The 20120-nt window shown below is 37.9% G+C and overlaps 1 protein-coding gene across 3 annotated transcripts in view; it reads left to right on the top strand.

Moving 5' to 3' along the window:
• The window catches only part of LOC124403460 (collagen alpha-1(XXVI) chain), a 37826-nt gene extending 19950 nt beyond the window's left edge, over positions 1 to 17876 (top strand). For 2 of the 3 annotated variants that reach the window (XM_046877223.1, XM_046877221.1), the window contains exons 6-14: positions 2220 to 2327; positions 3699 to 3833; positions 11810 to 11848; positions 12429 to 12481; positions 13202 to 13264; positions 16350 to 16385; positions 16463 to 16516; positions 16747 to 16831; positions 17159 to 17876. In XM_046877223.1, the coding sequence (XP_046733179.1) occupies positions 2220 to 2327; positions 3699 to 3833; positions 11810 to 11848; positions 12429 to 12481; positions 13202 to 13264; positions 16350 to 16385; positions 16463 to 16516; positions 16747 to 16831; positions 17159 to 17301 (716 nt within the window). In that variant the 3' untranslated portion in view covers positions 17302 to 17876. The remainder of the gene's footprint in view (positions 1 to 2219; positions 2328 to 3698; positions 3834 to 11809; positions 11849 to 12428; positions 12482 to 13201; positions 13265 to 16349; positions 16386 to 16462; positions 16517 to 16746; positions 16832 to 17158) is intronic. The other variant, XM_046877222.1, reaches the window with a different exon arrangement.
• Positions 17877 to 20120: the final 2244 nt, after the last annotated feature.

Below are 20120 nucleotides of genomic sequence, written 5' to 3'. Positions count from 1 at the left end.
AACCAGCGGTTATTTACAGAAGACTTCAAGTACAGTACGGTGATGAGACGTTCAGCCGCAGTGAGATATTTGAATGGTGTAAACATTTCGAAAGATGGCCATGCGTCCTTCAGTGACAATCCCAGTCGTGGTGGTTCCCTGATGATGAAGTGAAGCAGGCTGTAGGAAGGTTCAGGCGTACTGACAAGTGTAAATGTTTGTGTCACTGTTTTACACTAATCACATTTGGGGTTTGTTACTGCATGGGAGCATCAGCAGAAATGCACCACTGTGAATGTGCTCAGTGTGAACAGTGACAACTGGAAATAAAAATTTTCTTTAAAGCACAAATGCTTTCGAAATACACACATCCTTCTATATGGTAAGCAGGAACAGAACTGCTGCCATGAAACCTCGTCGATCTGTTCCAACGTTCTCCAGAGTCTCACAAATCCAATGTTCAGCACACTTACTCGGTGTCCATCAGTAAAACCGCATGCAGAAGACTAATGAGGGTGCTATTGTTTTCAGTGCTGCTTTACACTCTTTACAAGCCAAGATTAGATTTCCATTAAAATCTCAATTTCAAATAAAATGTCATTATCCCATGAGGTCCTTCTTCATCATATTTCCTATTTACATCTGTGTGGGCCCATCCAGTGTTTAATCTGGCAATCCGAACCAAGTCCTGGTTTCACAGCGTCAAGTCAGCTTAATAGATTGGAGGTAAAATTCCCTCAGTGCAGCAATACAAAAAAAAAAAAAAAACTGTTTTATACTATAACACAAAACGACACCCAGCCTAGGAGAATGAATTCGTTAGGGTACATTTCAGGCTGTGAGAATATTCAGTTATTCCAAATTTACAGGGTCTACCATATTCAATTTATGTTAAAAGGCTGAAAGAAGAGGTTCTACAGATTTCTTTAACTTTATTTAAAGATATAGCAGATAATAAATGGGTGGTTTTGTATTATTTTGCCAAGAAACTAAATATGCATGAGAAAATGAGGCATGAGTTCTATTACTATTATTATAACTAATGTTCTTCAGAATGTAGAAGGTAAAAAAAGATAACGTTTATATATATTGTATTGTATATTGTATTTTGTATAATATATATCATTTTTTAAATTATAAATTTAAGTTTTGATTTATAGTTTATAAATCAACTCATTTATGATAAAAAATAATATATATATATTACACAAAATACAATATACAATACAATATATCTTATACCTATAAAATGTTTTATTATAGATTTTACACACTTGTAATATAAATATATTGCATGCCTCCACATATAAAGTTTATATATAAAAACCCTTCGCCCTTAAGAATAACATGCAGTAAATTTTTTATATAACAAACACACAAAAATAGTCTATAGTTTCTTCTTTTTTAAGAAAAACACTACAATGATCTGCACCCTTACAATTCATTTGTTACGTCTGCAAAAGTATAACGGCAAAAGGTCTGTTCCTGTATGAAACCAAATGTTGGATACACTTTCAAAACATGGAAAATTCTCCATGCAAATTTTTATACTCATAGACTTCGTTCTGATTCAGATCTGGAGACTGAGATGCAAAATTCACATGTATTTGTATCATCATCTTGCTGAAAGCTCTATTTATGGCCATAAGAGCCCAGAAGAGCCAATCCAGGATTTGGGCGGAAATATCCTGGTACTTATCAGAATTCATAAAATCATCAATGTCCAAAAGTTTCTGAGCCACAAAAGGTTAATGATCCATCTTCAGAATCTTATCATCTTTGTGACCAAACATACTGCTGGTCCTCATGACCGTTGCAGTTCTATTGAAGCTTGGTGAAACTCTATTTTCCGAGAACTTTTTCTTGTGATTTTCAAACAGTTTGTTGCTATGAACGTGGTGTTTAATAGAATTTTCTGAAATCCTATCGTCACTGTAAGATGTACTTACAACCTTTTCCTAATTTTTCAGCCACTGAATTTGTGTTAATGCCTTTATAATTTGAGTAATGCTTTGCGCAGTTCAACAACCATGTGACTTTTTTTGTGTTGACGTGTTTGCGTTTTTTATTTTTCCCCATGGTAATGGAGGACAAATGAATTTTACATGTGTGCAACTTTATATTTATACTCAAGGACAGCTAGGCATGATTAAAGGAATGGGGTCTAAGCACAAATGAATAATATTACTGTAAGATTTTCAAGAATTGCTTTGTATTTATGGGAAATATTCCATACACAGGGACAAGGGGCCCTCCCGGGCCTTTAGGACCACCTGGTTTACCTGGTTCATCAGGACCTCCTGGACCTGCAGGAGAGACAGGTGCTCCAGGCCTACCAGGACCCACAGGTCAGAGTCATTATCCATTACTTTCTGTGACATCAATGTTGGTGCATTTAACCATATTTTGCCATATGTTCTGTTTATTAATTAGAAATGGATAGCTGTTTAGGCCATCTTTCTAGATTTTCTAGCTATACAGTTATCTTGAAACACAAAATATGTGATTAGTTTATATCTGTGATTATAAATTTCAAGTTTTAAACAGACAAAACAATTTCCAGACTAATAAGAGCCAGTTATCCTTCAATCCTGTCAAAAACCAGGAACACTTGTATGAAAAAGTCAGAGGTGGTTTGATGTAAACATTGAGTTCATTTATGGAAGTCTTTCCAAAAGTCTATAATCAAGGTGAAAAGCAAGAGAACTTCAGTCAATACTAACAGACCATGAATTGTTGCTAGGGAGACAAGGAAAACAATACACAAAGATATGAAAAAAACAAAAAAAAACAAAGAAAAAGAAAACAATGGATGAGTCACGGGGCAAGAAGTTATAGTGGAAACATATGCAAGATAATGTGAGGATACAACATCAACTAAGCAATGTATGTAAAATCCTTTGGAAGCAAGGACTGCATAGATGGAATGAGCCTGATCAACATAGCACCAGTTGAATCCTTAACATTGTATATTTGGAGGAATTTAAACAAGACAGGAAGTGTTGTTATAGGAAAGTAAACACTGAAAGAATCCTGACTTTCACCATATCAATAATTATAGGTTTTCTTTATTGAAAAAAACTACACCTTTATTATTAGTCGTATATTATATCAAGGTTCCACCCTGTAAAAAGTATAAGTAAAAAGTAGATCATTTCAATTTTACTCAAAGTAAAGTTTTTGGTGGGGTGGTGAATTCTAATGTAGTTCAAAAAAGGACAAGGGAATATAAATCTCCAACTAGTTGTTGTTAATTGAAGGAAAAACCTTTACAAATTAAAGTGCAATAACAAAAATGAATAAAATAATAAAAACAATACAGTTCACGACTTGAGTCTAATCTGAGTTTGCAGCGAAAAGTACATTTCCTGTTATAATTTAATTTATGATCATGAGATAAATCACAAATGCAGATTCAGGATTCAGACAGTGAGAACACACATTGAACAACTTTCGATTCGCACCTTCTTTCTTTCTTGTAGGTTTAGTGCGATCGTTCTACGCCCATCATTTAATCAGTGCAGTAGATTCCGAAGCACGATTTGTTTCCCCATTGTTTTATATTTATCTTTTTTTTTACTAATTAATGGATATGATTTAACATGTAGTAAGTTCAAAACATACTTAGATAGAACTATTAAAATACAGTAACTCGAGTAAATGTAATTTGTTACTTCTCACCTTTGCACATAAGTATAAATAGTCATCCTTGTTTACAGGCCCTAAAGGGGAAAGAGGCTTTCCAGGTGAAATTGGACTTCCAGGTCTGCCTGGTCCTCCTGGACAACCTGGTCTGCCCAACTCTATTCCTCTACGAGGGGATGTATTTCAGGGTTTCAGTCCAGACGAAACAGGTGAGTGGATTCAGTATACATTTGTCATACGTTCAGGTAAAATGTATCCTGACGATGTGTATGAAGCTCATTTAATCATTTATGTGATGGTGGATGCATCAAATTGGTCATTTGTCACACAGTAGCACTCGAAGAAGCTTCTAGGATGTATTGAAACACTTTTCACTACAGGACAAGCCTCCAAGCTTGAGTCTCCTATCAAGTATGTTTTTTGCAAACCTGATTTTTGAGGGAAGTCTTTGACGAGTCTTGTCACTGGTCTGTGGATGTAGTAGAACTAGGAAAGAACAGCAGATCGTAGTTGACCTCATGTTTGTGTAAAAGCAAGCTGCATGCCTGCGCAGATGGCGAATAAAGATATTGTCAAGAATAAACAAACGTGTGCAGCCAAGGGCTCAGCCCTTTTAGTCCTCATTTCCTCCGAAGAGACTTAAATGAAATTTATGACAATATAAGCTGGTCTAGTAATAAGAAAATAATGAATTTAGAAAATGATGAATAGATTTCATTACTCATTTGGTTTCCCTGACCATCTCAGAAACTCCAATGAGTCAAGTGAATTCCATTCGATTCAATTTAAGTGTATTTCTATAGTACTTTTCACAATAGACATTGTCTCAAAGCAGCTTTAAGGAATGTAAGAATTCTAGAACAAAACTTACATTTTAATTTATATCTATTTATAACTGATAAATAGCCTGGGGGTGAATGTGGCAAGGAAAAACTCCCTTAGATGGTATAAGACAGAAACCTTGAGAGGAACCAGACTCAAAGTCCAAAAAACCCCCATCATTTTTTGGATTGCTGCTATTGCTATTTTGCACAACATTTTGTTGTTTACATTTTTGTTAATTACAATGTTCCCTTTACTCTTTTACACAACCCAGTGTGCAATATACAACATGTTTACTGGCAGCACTATTTTGTGTTTTGTGTATTTGTCTTACACTGTCCTGTGTTGTCTTGCACTGTCTTGTGTTGTCTTTGAGAGTGAGAAATATCATAAGAACCGGAGTGTGTGATGATGAGTAATGTCCTTTCTACAGTTAGTTGGAGTTGTGGAACCAGGTGCTCCTGAGCAATAAATTAGCTTAACAGCTGAGATCATTATAGATTCAAAACCAGCTCTTATATGCCAAAGCATTTACATTTTTCACTGATGGAGAAACAGCATATGTACAATTTTTGTCTATCAATTAAGAAGTTGTTTATCCTCAAAATCAGCTGTCCGAAACCTTTCACAAAGTGATGACTCGGGATCCTCGCAGGGGCAATATTTTCACTGTGACGGTCCGAAATCTTCATGAGTGGATCATACAAATAGTTTGAACTACAGTGTTTAAAGAAAAAACTATAAGATTTAATAAAATGCTAATGATCAAATAATGGGACCTAAACAGGTATGATGCAATTCCTGGTACCAGATACAATTTGAAGATGCACTAAATGATGCCAGAAAAGGTTTTACAAGGTTCATTCATTCATTCGTTCATCCTTAGTAACTGCCTGGTCAGGGTTGCTGTGGATTAAATGAGGTAAGTTGTTTGTTTATTTTTTGTGAACTAGAACCATTTATCACGTATCTCTAGTTGAGAGCAATGATGAGCTTGGGGAATATAGCTGAGTTTGAGGGACAGACTTAGACCCAAGTCTAAAACTTCTAACTTCTAAAACTTTTCTATATCTGTATTATTTGTTTGGTTTTCCAGTATTTCTGGGTTCATAATAAAAAGTTCAGACCACTCTGGATGTGGATATTTGGAGCACTAAACCAATAAAAATACAGATATTTGGACTGAGTTACACGCTAAGTTGTTGTCAGTGAAATCATAGAAAACGTGATTCAGAACGATCCGTTTAATAAGTACACTCCGACAGTAGGAAACCTCAGGCACAGGTTTCTCCGTTCATAAACAACATCATAAATGCACACCCAATTTCTTACAGATGTTCTCACGGATCGTTTCAGATCATTTACCTTGTGCATTACGTTTGCCAAGAGCAACCGCTATTGTTTTGAGCTACATGTGCTTCATGACTCTGAACCATGGCTCGTGATTAGAATTTCCATATTCAACAGCATACCGTTCTGCAATGGTAAATCTAAAGCGCAATCTTCTCAAATCTTCCATCACACCGGAATCGATTTCTTTCCCCCCCAGCATGATTAAACAAAATCGTGCCTTCTAAAAGATGTATTGGTCGAATTTGGAAAGATTTCCGAGTTGATTGTTTCTTTCGAACACTGAAGGTGTTTCAATTACTTTCTCAATCTGAGCTTGGGTCTTATAGACTGCATCTTGTTTTTATTACAAATAGTAGGCTCCATTGACGTCATTGAACGTCGAGAAATTCGGAAAAGCAGAAAGACCAGGTGTTATTTTTCCATCTGTTTCCTACATTCGACTGTAATTTCCTTACATCATCTGCTATTATTCTGACCTTACTGATGGACTTCTGCAACGTTTGTTGCATTCGTTATTTACTTGGAAATCCACTGGCCATGACCCCTGAGAAACTTTGTAATTGTTTGCTTCGCAATTAGTACTGTGTGTACAGACGCCGTCCAGGCCGCTCCCGTGTCATAAGGTCCAATTTTCATAAAATGCGAAGGATAAGATTTTTTTTTCCATGAAATTGTCCGTGCGTCTCCATTTACCGTGAAATTGAATTCAAACTGTTCATGGAAAACCGGGCTGGAAAAGGAATTGGGGTTTTGTATGGAGCTTGAAGGCTGCAAGATGTTAAGTATGAATTTATTGTATTAAAATATTGACCCTAAATACAAATTTTATGTCAATTATGGCAGAAGAAAAAACATCTCGGTTTCCCAGACGTTTTTTCACCGATATTAAATCTTAGATGCTTTGCATATGCCTATTGTAACTATATGGATAAAACAGTGTGGACATCTGAGAATAAGGTTTGTATGTGCTTGTCCATTCTACACTTAGTCCCCATTAATACAACCTCCAATCTTCTAGGAGGATGTTCTATTATGAAGTGTGTTGAGATTTGTGCACATTCAGCTACAAGTCAGGAACGGATGTCGGTGAGGTGAGGAGGTTTGGGGTGCAGTCAGTGTTCCAGTTCACCGTTTAATAGGGTTGAGATCTATAAAAGGACACTCAAGGTCTTCCACTCTAACCCATAGAAACAAACTTACATGGAGCTGGCTTAGTGCACAGGGACATTATCATCCTGGAACAGGTTTGGGTCTCCTAGTTCAAGTGAACGGAAGATTTAATGCTACTATCTGAAGACATCCTATACAATTGTGTGCCTCCAACTTTCTGGTGACACTTTGGGGAAGAACCACCATGTCTGAAAAAGTCAGGCAGCATAATACTTTTGTCCATATAGTGAATTTAGCTAACATTGTAGCTAGTTAAATTATGCTTATCTATCTATCTATCTATCTATCTATCTATCTATCTATCTATCTATCTATCTATCTATCTATCTATCTATCTATCTATCTATCTATCTATCTATCTAAATGCATATATATGCATATATTCCAACTTTTCTTTTGTTAATTTAGAACAAAGTTATTTGATACCTGAAAATATTTGAGACAAAATTGTTCAAAGAAAATGGCAATAAAGTAAGGCAATGATCATGTAATCACTTTTCAGAACAAATAACAATAATATTAATATTAATATTATGAATAATTATGGTGACTTGGTTTTACTGCATAAAAAAGTAGAACTAGAACTTCATGATCTAAAATCCAAACTATATTTTATATATTTATTAAATAATAAAACTGCATAAATTGTACCAGAGACTACTTTTTGTTGTTGTTGTTGTAGTTTTTGTTTGTTTGTTTGTTTGTTTGTTTGTTTGTTTGTTTTACAAAGGTTGTAATACCAAAAATCTACTTTTTTTATTAGGTTTCTTGCTAATTAAAATAAAATGTTTTATTTTATTATTTCTAAAAGCATTTAGTACTTGGTGACTTTCTGTACATTACTGTGTGTGTATACAGACTATTATTAAGTAGAAACATTTAAATAGTAAAATATTACTTTTAGCTTCCTACCACATAGATTTGAGATAGCTTGGATGAAGTTCTTTCATAGTCATGTCATGATTAGGAGGTCAGCAACAAAAAAAACAAAGATTTGTTGTAAGTTTGGCTCTTAATCAAGGTTCCCGAACCTTCATATGAACCTGTGCTTTGGCTTTTTTTTCTTCTTCCAAAAAGAGCCATGGACACAGTGACTAAAACTAAATTCCTTTATCACTTCCTTGAGGAGCCAACAGGGGACAGCAGAGTCCCTCTTTTAGTTCGGCCAAACTGAGCTGTTTTTGATTAGGCGTCTGGCTTGAGCACAAATCAGCTCTAATTTGTAAGCTGTCAACGCAGCCGTCTGCTTTTGGAAGCGCAGTGCCAAAGAGCAGTGGCGTGTAAAAAGGCGAGGGCGAGACGTTCCAACCTTCACCCCCCCCTTCCCCTAAACCTGCCCCCCTTCAAGACCGCTGAAGCTCCAGAAATTGGTTCCAGAGGGACGCTGCCAAGCCGGCCAACCTCCTCGAGTAGCTTTGCATGTTTTTCGGAGCTGGTGGAAGAGGGTTGTGGCAGCTGAGTTCCCCCGAGGCTGGAGGCAAGACTCGGTGCTGAGGCTCAGACGTTCGACACGAAGAGCAAAAAACCTCCTGCTGAGTCTCTGGAGATGTGGGAAGGGTAGTGTGAATGTGACTGAACGTGGACTTTCTTGCCTCTTTCACACACAGTGCAAGGCACGCCATGGACGGCCTGGGGACTCATTACATTGTATGTATAAATAGATGACGACTGCATGGGTTCAAAACAAAACACCAAGCAATCGACTGCAAGACAACAGAAAAACAGAATCACCTGCTACCGGTTTTCTCACCTGTCTCTTACCTGTGTGTTATTACACAGCGCTTTGAAATTCTTCATCACAAGGTGCTGATTAACAGCAGTTCTTAGGTGAGGACTAATTAAGATTTCCGGGATGGGAATGTCTTCCTATGTGCCTTGCGGTTTCTTTGTAACACAGCAACCTCTTTTTTCTTTCTTCTTGACTTCACAACAAAGACAGTAGTGATACCAGCCGACTGTTCCAGTAGCTGCTATAACGAATGTAAAAATAGGAACTAGCGAGTTTTATGTTGTATCTTAAACTTTCAGTTTTTCAGGGAAACTTTCAGCATGGTCAAACTTTAGCAATTATCCATTTGCAGAAGTGCCTGAAGTGATTGTTTATAGAGTTAAACTGAAAGATATGAACCATAATGAGACAATTTCTACTGAAATCTTCTTTGAAAGCTTCTACTGAATCACCTGAATTCATATTGCTCTATTAATTAAGCTGTTTAGCAGCTAATGATTTCCAGGAAGCTTCCATTCCTAGCTACAATGTTATGTAAATACATTATATGGACAAATGTTTTGTGATTCCTGACTTTTCCAGCCATAGTGATATTATGGGGTACTATAGTGATATTATGGGGTAGTATAGTGAGATTATGGGTTAGTATTGTGATATTATGTGGTAGTTTGGTGAGATTATAGGGTAGTATAGTGAGATTATGGGGTAGTTTTTTGAGATTATGGGGTAGTTTAATGAAATTATGGGGTACTATAGTGATATTATAGGGTAGTATAGTGAGATTATGGGGTAGTATTGTGTTATTATGGGGTAGTTTAGTGAGATTATAGGGTAGTATAGTGAGATTATGGGGTACTATAGTGATATTATAGGGTAGTTTAGTGAGATTATAGGGTAGTATAGTGATATTATGGGGTAGTAAAGTAAGATTATGGGGTAGTATAGTGAGATTATGGGGTAGTATAGTGAGATTATGGGGTAGTTTAGTGAGATTATGGGGTAGTAAAGTAAGATTATGGGGTAGTATAGTGAGATTATGGGGTAGTTTAGTGAGATTATAGGGTAGTATAGTGATATTATAGGGTAGTTTAGTGAGATTATAGGGTAGTATAGTGATATTATGGGGTAGTAAAGTAAGATTATGGGGTAGTATAGTGAGATTATGGGGTAGTTTAGTGAGATTATAGGGTAGTATAGTGATATTATGGGGTAGTATAGTGATATTAAGGGGTAGTTTAGTGAGATTGCAGGGAAGTATAGTGAGATTATGGGGTAGTATAGTAAGATTATTTTAAAGCAGCATAGTGCAATACAGTACCGCATTCGTGTTTTGTCATATGGTTTTGCTTAGATTTCAGTCTAATCTGTCCTGTCATTGGTGCGTTTCCTGATTGAACTCACCTGTTCTTTGTTTAAACCCCGGCGAGATTTTTGTTGCCTTCGAGTCCAGTCGGAAAAATCGCAATTACATAGCAGACACATACGAATGCCACCACAATGTGGTAGCATGTTTTTTTGAGCCTTTTTAAATAGGAGATTGGTGGATGTTGTGGTGGGGGTGGAGGGTGTTTGGGGGAAATATGAACCAGACATCTCTTGCAGATGCTGAGATTTTAGTCATAATTATGTATATAAAAAAAATTCCCAAGGCAAAATAAACTTCATCCTATACCTTAAATCAAAACAAAATCCATTTCCTCATTTTTTTTTTGTTGTACAAAACCACTTCAATACACACCAAACCATAATTACACATGGAATCCCAGAATTCAGTGTCTAAATGCTGAAGGCATCTTTTGTCTTGTTGCGGAGTCCTGGCATGCATTTCCCCCATTAAACCCAACCCATGTTTTCCCGTGTCCCGTGTCCTATGCTTCGTGTTTAGACCCGTGTCTGTGCTTCTGCTTCTGATCATGGATAATCCCTGTTTTGTTTTTTTTTATCTTCGATTATCATTCCTAAGTTAACACAAATAACGTCTGAGTATATGCACATGCCTCCTGCTTTACATTCCCGTCAACTGTCTTCTGTTTAAGGTCTTGTGTTTATAGCACGTGATTGGTATTTAGAATCATATTCATTCAACTGATGGGAAATATAGCCGGATTCTGGCTTCATTTTTATTCCCAGAAACAATCCACCAGTTTGTACCAGCTTTAGGGTAATTTATTTAGTCAGTAATTACAGCCAGACTGTACAATTCAAGAACATTCTCGAGCCCTTTGCTGTATAAAGGTTTTAAATGCAGTTCGCACGTTTTACTTCTATCGTGTCACATCATTCATCTGCTCTTAATCGCTCATGTGACTGTGACTCGCTGACAGCCGTGTTGAGCTTGTGGGCCTGGTTCCATCCAAACCTCATCGTGAAAGTAGGGCGAGAGAGAGTGTGTAGGACAGCTGTCCTTGTGCTGTGTCTCTACGAGACCAGAGCAAATGGAGTTCCAGTGCTAAAAGGACATGACTTTGTCTCTTGTGTGTCTTGGAATGGACTCCTTGGCAGGTCATTGGCTCTCAATCGATGAATGGGTGTATTGTAATGACTGTTAATGGGCAAGAGGACAAACACACACACACACACACACACCCACACACACACACACACACACACACCTATGTATGTGTTACTATTCTTGTGAGGACATTTTAGGCACAGAATACTTAACATAGCTATGAAACAGCTAGCTAACAAAAAGGGACGTTCATACTCTTTATTTTTGGTTTGTTGGTTGTAAATAACGGCTGATTTTTTAAAAGAAGAGAAGGATCAACTATCTAAATGAGGACTTGCCAAATGTCCCCACAAATTAAAACTCATATGTTCACTGGGAGCAGCTTTGATTGTAAATGTAGTGTAAATGTATTAGTATTAAGTTAAGAAGTTTTTTAATCTGTCCGTGTTTCCTACTCCTTAGTCATGTTTTGTTTCTTTGACATTCTTTGAAGCAAAAATTAACATGATGCCCACTTACAATGATTCATCAAAAAACTTACAGTGTTAATCAAATGATGTTTTTGTTGCAGATCTCTGAACATTACAGTGAAAATGAAGATCTTGTGGTCCACACATGACGAATTAATTAATGTTCATTGTCTCTGTGTTGTGTGTAAGCAGGTCGTATAGGACCCCCAGGCCCACCTGGTCCTTCCGGTATGTCACAATACATGCAGACACACACACGCACACACACATACAAAGGAATTTTTATAGTGCAGTATTTTCTCTTTTACAAGCTTACATAAAACTCCACTCTAGAACACAAAGTTATTAGTGATTTGATTCTGTTGTTAATTTGTTGCTTGGTGCTGTATTTACGCTATTCCCATGCAACATTAGTGATTGTGTAATAGCTCGAGGGTCATAGCGGGACGTTGTTAATGCAGGTACAATGGCATTTTATACAGACAGGAAATAAAAAAATTCTTTACCATATAGAATCGCTACGTTTTTGCTCACGCTTTTGTTTAAGGTTCAACGTCATATCAGGGAGAAATTAATATTAATGAGGAAGTAGGAGGCCAAAGGGTGGACTCAGATTTCCAGGTTGCAATGTAGCTATAAAAAATGGTTATAAATAAAGCGTCGCTTTATGCTTCGCTTTCTTTAGCTAGTGATGAAGCGAGGGCTAATTCAGTAAAGTTGTTAAGTGTGGAATTTTTTCACTTTAAATAGATTTTTGTATTAAAGTACCAAATGTAATGTAACTTTTATTTATTATGTCTTTGTTAAGGCCCCCCAGGTCCTACCGGAGCGCCTGGCATCCCAGGTTTACCTGGACGAGATGTATGTAAATTACTACAACTAAAAATCTGTTTTGTTTTGATTAGTTTTACTTTTTTTGTCCATCTTGAGGAGCTAGTTTGGGAATAAAAAAAGAGCAACATTCTCCACAGCTAGCACATTTTGTTTTGTACTCAGACTACAAGTATATCTGTAAATATCATCATATTGTGAAATTGTGTTCAGCTTTTTAGTGATGTCCTTCATGCTGTGCTGATGTGCTTTAGTATACTGAAGGATGGTTATATAATGTATAATTATGAGGCTGACTGAACCATGTAACATTGAATGGTTATGAGTGCGGCCATTTTGGACAATCTAAGCAGGCCATGCCATGATAGATAACACTCCAGACGACTGTTTGCTCTCTAATTTACGCTTACAGAGCTTGGACGTGTGCTTCGGCTCATTGTCCTGTTGAATGGAAAAGTCGGTTTTAATTAGCTGCAGTCCAGGCATAATTGCATGGTGTTATAGTATGGAATAGTAGCCATGTTGGTTCAGTATATCTTTTACCATTTCAACTTTGTGAATATAATGAGTTAGCATGTTTTTCAAATATAAACCAAAACTTGTGTGGTGAAACGTGACATAGCTACATGTATTTCATCCGAAACCTACTGTTTGGGCCTATACATGACCATTTAATAAAACATTTATACTGTGTGTGTGTGTGTGTGTGTGTGTGTGTGTGTGTGTGTGTGTGTGTGTGTTTGTTTTTAGGCACTGAGGGGTAACCCAGGCCAAGCTGGAGAACCAGGACTTAAAGGAGACCGAGGTGAAAGGGTGAGGTCTCATTCTAAACTATATGTTAATAAATCCTGAACAATCATTAATGCGTAAAATCCTCTTTCATTAGATATCCATACTTTTTGAATGGTGATGAAGTGCTCATTTTGAGTGAACAGCAATTTTTTAAATTGTGTTATTTGACAGTTAAAGGCAGCTGCTTTATTAATATTATTTTTTATATAATATTATTATTATTAGAATTTTTGGTAGTGATCATACTGCTCTATTTTGCTTCATAGAATTATTATTGCACCTAGTGGTCAATAATGGAAACTGCAACAAGCACCCATTGGGCCTGGAAGCATGCTGCCTCATGCTCATGCCTCATCCTCATCCGTTTGGAAATTATTTAATTTGAACAGAAGCAGGAGAAACAGACGACATGATTGACTTGTTCTTGTGCCGATTTGGGCCAGATAATAAATGTACATCTTGTTTTGTACAAAATTATCAGAATTTAATAGAAACCTTTAATAGAAACTGACCTGGAAACAGCCCACAAGAGCTGGAGTCTTGAAGATGCTCTGACTCAGTTGTCTTTGAGGACAAAATGTTCACTTGCTGCCTAATAAATCCCCCTCACTAACAGGTGCCAGATGAAGGGATAATTAGTGTTCACTTCACCAGTCATAATGTTGTAATGTCATAATTTTATGCCTGGTCAGTGTACCTTCTAATTATTAGGACACAACTGTTGGGAGGGAAAATAGGCAGAGAGAGGAGAAGGAGAAGCGCTAATTTCATGACCATTTTAAAGATGTAGGTGTCTGGACTGGTGTTTGAAGCCTGCTAGAGACGAAGATATTCAGACGTCGAGTGGAATTTCATTCCACCACCTAAGTGCCAGAAGTCTTGTAGCTTTCTTGTGTAAGATGTTGGAACCAGTCTTGCAGAGGGTGAGGACCGGTGGGAGTGTGAGTGTGAGGCAGTACAGGGTTGAGATAAGCACTGAGATAAAAAAGTCAGGTCTATTTTTCACATTGTAGGCCAACATCAGTGTTTTCAATCTAAAGCAGCTACAGGAAGCCAGTATAGGAGCATAGCAGTGAGGTGGAGTGAGAGACACAGTTGCAGTAGTCCAGTCCAAAGTTGGAAAGTAATAAAGAACAAATACTTACTTTAAATAAGGTTTGTTTTCTGGTATCAGTATTTTACTTTACTACCGTAATTTCCGGACTATTAAGCGCATCCCAATATAAGCCGCACCCACTGAATTTGACAAAGATTTATATTTCTTTTACATAAATAAGCCGCACCTGTCTATAAGCCTGTCTACATTAAAACTAATGAACTTAGGCTTTAACTTAAGACAGTGTCTGTTACACGACTTGTATCTAAACAGTAGCCTACCAAGAAAGTCACTGTTTACTGTCTTCCTCCTTCCTTTCACAACTATTATCTTTTGGCATCGTCGTGCGTTTAAAAATCACCATCGGTGAAGCTTTTCTCCCGATCCCGTGCAGCTCAGAACACAGGTGAAGTGTGTTTTTTTATGCCCGGTTGTTTTCAGCGTGACGAACGATTCGCATTTCCTGTAGACAGTCCGAGTGAGCGGCAGGTCAAACGTCAGAGGAACATCATCCATATTTATGATGTGGTGCGGCCCGATTCAGTGAGAGCGCATCTGATTTAATATAAAGAGTTTTATTGGTACACCTGAACCCGTTCGACAATTTTATTGGTCTAATGTTTTGGGGCTCAGTTTTTTGGATTGTAGCTTGTGAAACCGGGAAAAAACCTGGAAAAATCCATAAATAAGCCGCTTCGTTGTTTAAGCCGCGGGGTTCAAAGCGTGGGGAAAAAAGTAGCGGCTTATAGTCCGGAAAATACGGTAGGTTTTTTTTGGACAACTTTTGACTTTCACTCATTACATTTTTTACACAAATATCTGTACTTTCTACTTCTTACATTCTCAATTCTCTTCTTTCATTTTGTTCTCATTGTGCCATTTTCAGCCAATCAACCTAGTTCTTGTCTTTGCGCGGCTTTTTCAATCACACACCACAGACAGTAGCTAGTTTACGAAGCGAACAACGAGCAAGGCAGAAGGCAACAAGAAGTCTGAGGGTAACGTGGATGAGACAGAGGGAGTCAGTGATGTAAACATGACTGAGAAGAGAAACATTCCTGATCACATGATCATCATCGTTTCCCTGCTTGTGTTCTATATGGTGGATGTTCAGCCTGAACACATTCATTAGGTATCAAAATGTTAAATTCTTTTGTATTAATATATTAACATGACGTGAGGTCCAGTTACCAGCCTGACACTAAAACAGGTAGTAATAAAGACTACTTTTTACTTAAGTACATATCAGAGCCCAAACTTCTTCACTTGGGTGAAAAAGTGTAGTCAGAACTTCAACTTTTACCAGTCTTTTAAAATATGAGTATCTGTACTTCTACTAGAGTGAAGGATGTGTGTACCTTTGCCACTTCTGGTCCAGTCTCGAGGGACTGAATCAACACCTGAGTGGCCTGTGTAGACAGAAACACATCAGTGAGGAGAAATCCTGAGCCATTTCTCATACACACAAACATTTCTGAGAATGCAGCAGCTCATCCTGGATTAATGATGCAGTTGAAACTGAGCTCCAAGAACAAAACCCCAGCATGAATCTGATATCCTTCAAACGGTTCTTTCCCTCTTATGATTCTTATATTGTTATTCAAGTGTCCGTTATAATCATTCGTTTGTCTTGCGAGGATCAAACGGCACTCTGTTTACACACACTCCCTGTAATAGTGCAGCCTGTAGAGGCAGAGGAGGCTGTGCTAGGAGAATAAATCTCGAACTGCTCGTACAGAGATCTGAAAATGAAGCAGGACGCCTCCGCGAGTGTGTGAAGTTTTCGAGAATTTGATCTGCAGTCGTTTGCAATGAATCAAATCCATGTTGAATTTCAGCGGCTTGTTTTCTCAAAAAGTTTTATTTACTAGCTTTACTTATTGATGAAAGACATTTTCTATCTGTTTATTGTAACATTTAAGGTTGCATCCATGAACGTCCATGAACGTAGCTAGCCCTGTTTTTTATTAAAACTGCAGTAGGTAATGTGTTTCATTTTTCTTCATCCAGGGACCTCCAGGATTAATCGGGGAGCAAGGCTTGGCTGTAAGTGTATTTTCAACATATACACACTTGCTTTTGGTTTCTTGGATCTGATGTGTCGTTTATTTACCCCGTCACAGGGTCCAACGGGTGCCAAGGGGCAGAAAGGCGAGCCAGGAGAGAGCCTACCTGACGTGAGCTGCTTTAACGCTGAGCTGAACCTAAAGACATGAAATATATGATATGAAATAAATGATTGACATTGAGTTGACATTGAATACCTGCTTCTGTGTTAGCTTTTCTCCACTCCTTGTAGATTTCTGTCATTCAAAACCCCAAAGACAGAACATTCAGTGCCTCAAAGTGCACCGTATACCATGTTTTTTTAATTGAATTTGACTGACGTTCGACTTCACGATTGCAGGGTGAAGGAGTTCAGCAGCTGAGAGAAGCTCTGAAGATCCTGGCTGAGCGAGTGCTCATTCTGGAGCACATGATTGGCATCCACGGTAATGGGGACGCTTTACTCATTCATGCTCCTGTAGCCATTTATCAAGTGTCCATCAGTTTGGTCTGGAAATGGGTCTGAGATTTTTTACAGAATGAGTTATTGTACTAAGAGTTGCTTTTGCAAGAATAATTACTGAGCTTTCTGCTTTATTATACATCCTTTTTGACTCTCCCACACTGGAAGTGTTTGTGTCAACTAGTAAAGTGTGGATGAAACAAACCACATTGGAGGCTTGTAGCTAATAAATTAGCATGTTTTAAAGGTTTACAGAGAAATCCTGGACTTGTGTGAACTTGTGTGGATTTGTGTGTGTTTCCGCCATTAGAGAGCCCATCGGAAGCCGGCTCCGGAATTGACGGGCTTTCAGATGCTCTCGGCTTACCAGCGATGAAGATCAAACGTGCCGAATCAGTGCGTCTTCGTTCTCCTGCTCTCTCGGCCGTCCAGCAAAAGAGAGGGAGCGTTTGACATTTACCCTGAGTGATTTTTAAGTAGCTGTCATTCATCGCTGTTGTACCTGATGTAGTGAAAGCAAACAGCACTATTAAGAACTTTTCACCATTTACAAGGAAATTGTTTTTTTTTGCTGTACAGATTTAACATGGAAACCTTTTTTTTATGAGATTGAAAGTGTTTTTATGTGTGTGTATGTGTGTGTACTCTGTTTTTTTTGTTGTTGTTGTAGTTTATAGACTACGCACAACCTGTCATCTGGTTGTCTCTGCACTCCGCTCGTTCTTTCTCATACCCAGTAAACACACACTCGTAGACAGGTCCGCACTACTACCTGGTGATGTCTCGTCAGCGTCCTTCAGGCTTGTTCTCGGTTGCTGAGCTCGTTAAGGCTGCAGCGAGTTCGGGGAAGGAACAAATGAGGCTCCGGACTGCTAGGCAGCTCCAAATAAAACATTGTCAAACAAGAAACATCTGGATCAGGTTCAAGGAAAGAAAAAAAAAAAGCATCCCCGCCACCTATTGTTTTGGTTGTGCAGTTCTGAAAACAGCTTGTTCGGATTTGGTAGGATGTTTTCTGTCAGCTAAATTGCAACCCAGACTTTGATTCCCTCCTGGTCTTGGCTTTTCTCGGTTCTTCTTTTTTCTTTCTGTTTCCTCCTGTATTATTTGTCTCGCCCTTCTGTGCGAGTAAGCGTAACGAACATATCAGCTGGACTGCAGCTTCCCTACTTTGCCATCGTAGACCATCTTTCCTCCCGAGTATGTTCGCTGAGAGTACAGCTGGCTCTGTAGACGAAAAATGAATAGGGTACTTACTCATAGATAACAAAACACGTCTCCGTGACTCGGTGCTCTGCTGTAATGGGATTGCCCTATTTATGAACCGATTGTTTTCAAAAGCGCATTTTCCCAGATAGCATTTGTCTCACTCATTTACGCTCCATTAACACCGAGACAAGATTACAGCGTATATCGACTTCCGAGCATCAGGAACGCCATTTCCAATCATTTATTTAACGACTTCCTGTCATTTTAGCTTAGATGTTATGTATTTGAATTATTGGTTTACTTCGACTGTAGACTAAAGGATTCTTTTTTTTACCATAAGTTGACCTCTTTCTTACATCAGCAGCTGATTGGTGGGGGTACACTGCTGGTTCAGTAAATAAAATCAAATATTTAACCAGGTTGATCTCGATAATGATATTTAACAATGAAGTATGATTTAGTTCGACTTTGTGCTGTACTGGAGACTGTATGGTGTCATGGCTGTCATTTATTCTGCCTTGTATTCAGCCAGTATTTACTGTTTTTGCACTCGGATGTCAGGTGGATCAGGAACTTACCTAATAAAAATTGATCTAAAGGTTGTTGGGTTGGGGTTACTTTGTAATATGGTGCACATAAAATGTAATATCATTTAATAAAGGATTGAAGCCATGTTCAGATTTTAATTGAGTTATTATTATATAGTTAATATACTGTATATTACATACATTTTTAACCCAAATCTCTTCCAGGCCCCAACTACTAGGTACTATTGCAACTACAATATTCACGTACCGATTTGAGATGCGAACGCAAATGTAGCCTTTCTTTCCAACGCAAGATATACCCTCACTGAGCCCCTCACAGATACTGTGTAAAGCCTTGCTTTGCTCTCAAACCAGCCTTAATTCATTGCATTTTAATGAAATCTGTTTGCTTTGTGACACGGTGAGCTATTATGCAATAAGTTGCCATTTAAAGACAGTTAACTTTGGCCATGAAGGGATGCACATGGTCAGCAGGAATACTTAAATAAGCTGTAGCATTTAAGTCAAGATTGGTATCAATTTTCCCAAGGAAGCTGCCCAATGAACACAATTCGTCAAGTCTCCTTTCACTGGAGCCACAGCTGCACCACCCGCATACATCATCTCTAGCAGAAGCATCAATATTTACCTCATAAAATTACAGTTCTCTGTCAGATTTCTTGGGGATTTGAAATGAAGGCAAATTGTGTGTTTTTGTTCAAATTCTACAGGAAAAGAGAAAAAAAAGTATAACTGGTTCAAAAGCCGAACTGTTTTGGCCGACCTTTTCCTTATGAAATCAAGCTATTCTTGTAAATGTCCTTGTAAGTGTATCTATGACCAAAATAATTTCTTCTCCTCCGTTAGTCATTGTGAAATGAAAAAAACAGCTATTAAATCAACAAGAATATATTTAAGCTTGTGCCATTCTCTACAGATGCTGTTTGCGAGCTCTGACTATTGCGATCTCTGACCATTGGATCAAAGCACTTGAAAATGACAGCGTTATTGTACGCTTGCTGGATGGCCCTGGTGTCCTCAGCTAAAAATCTGATTGGTTAAAGTACAGTTTCCTTGTCATGAAGTTAAAGGCACCCACATTGTTGATTCTGAAGGCCTTGAGGCAATTTCTTTGACCCTGGAAACATATGATGGCTAAAATATGATGCGATAGAAACTCAACATAAACATACACTCCTGAAAGCAGTGCAACCAAGAGAAAAGCAATGAAATTAAGATAATAGACTATTGGGAATAGTTTATTACATATTGATGGAAAAATATATTAAAAGGTAAGTCAGTGATTCTGAAGCCCACGACTGCTGTGCATAATGCCTGAGCCAGAGAGAAATTTTTACATTTTTTGCTGGCATCATTTGATCAAATACATTAAGTCTAAACAAAATGTCATTGGATTCCCGGCCCAGGCCTGGAACAACTTCCCCAATTGTCCATCCGTCATCTTACGACTGACATGAATTCAGCTGGGAACGGATTTTCCAATATTTTAGATATGTTGTGCAGAGATGTTGGACC

Source organism: Silurus meridionalis, chromosome 20, assembly GCF_014805685.1.
Source record: "Silurus meridionalis isolate SWU-2019-XX chromosome 20, ASM1480568v1, whole genome shotgun sequence".
Classification (NCBI taxonomy): Eukaryota; Metazoa; Chordata; class Actinopteri; order Siluriformes; family Siluridae; genus Silurus; species Silurus meridionalis.
The sequence above is the reverse complement of the archived record's forward strand: the minus strand, read 5'-3'. Positions and strand labels throughout refer to the sequence as shown.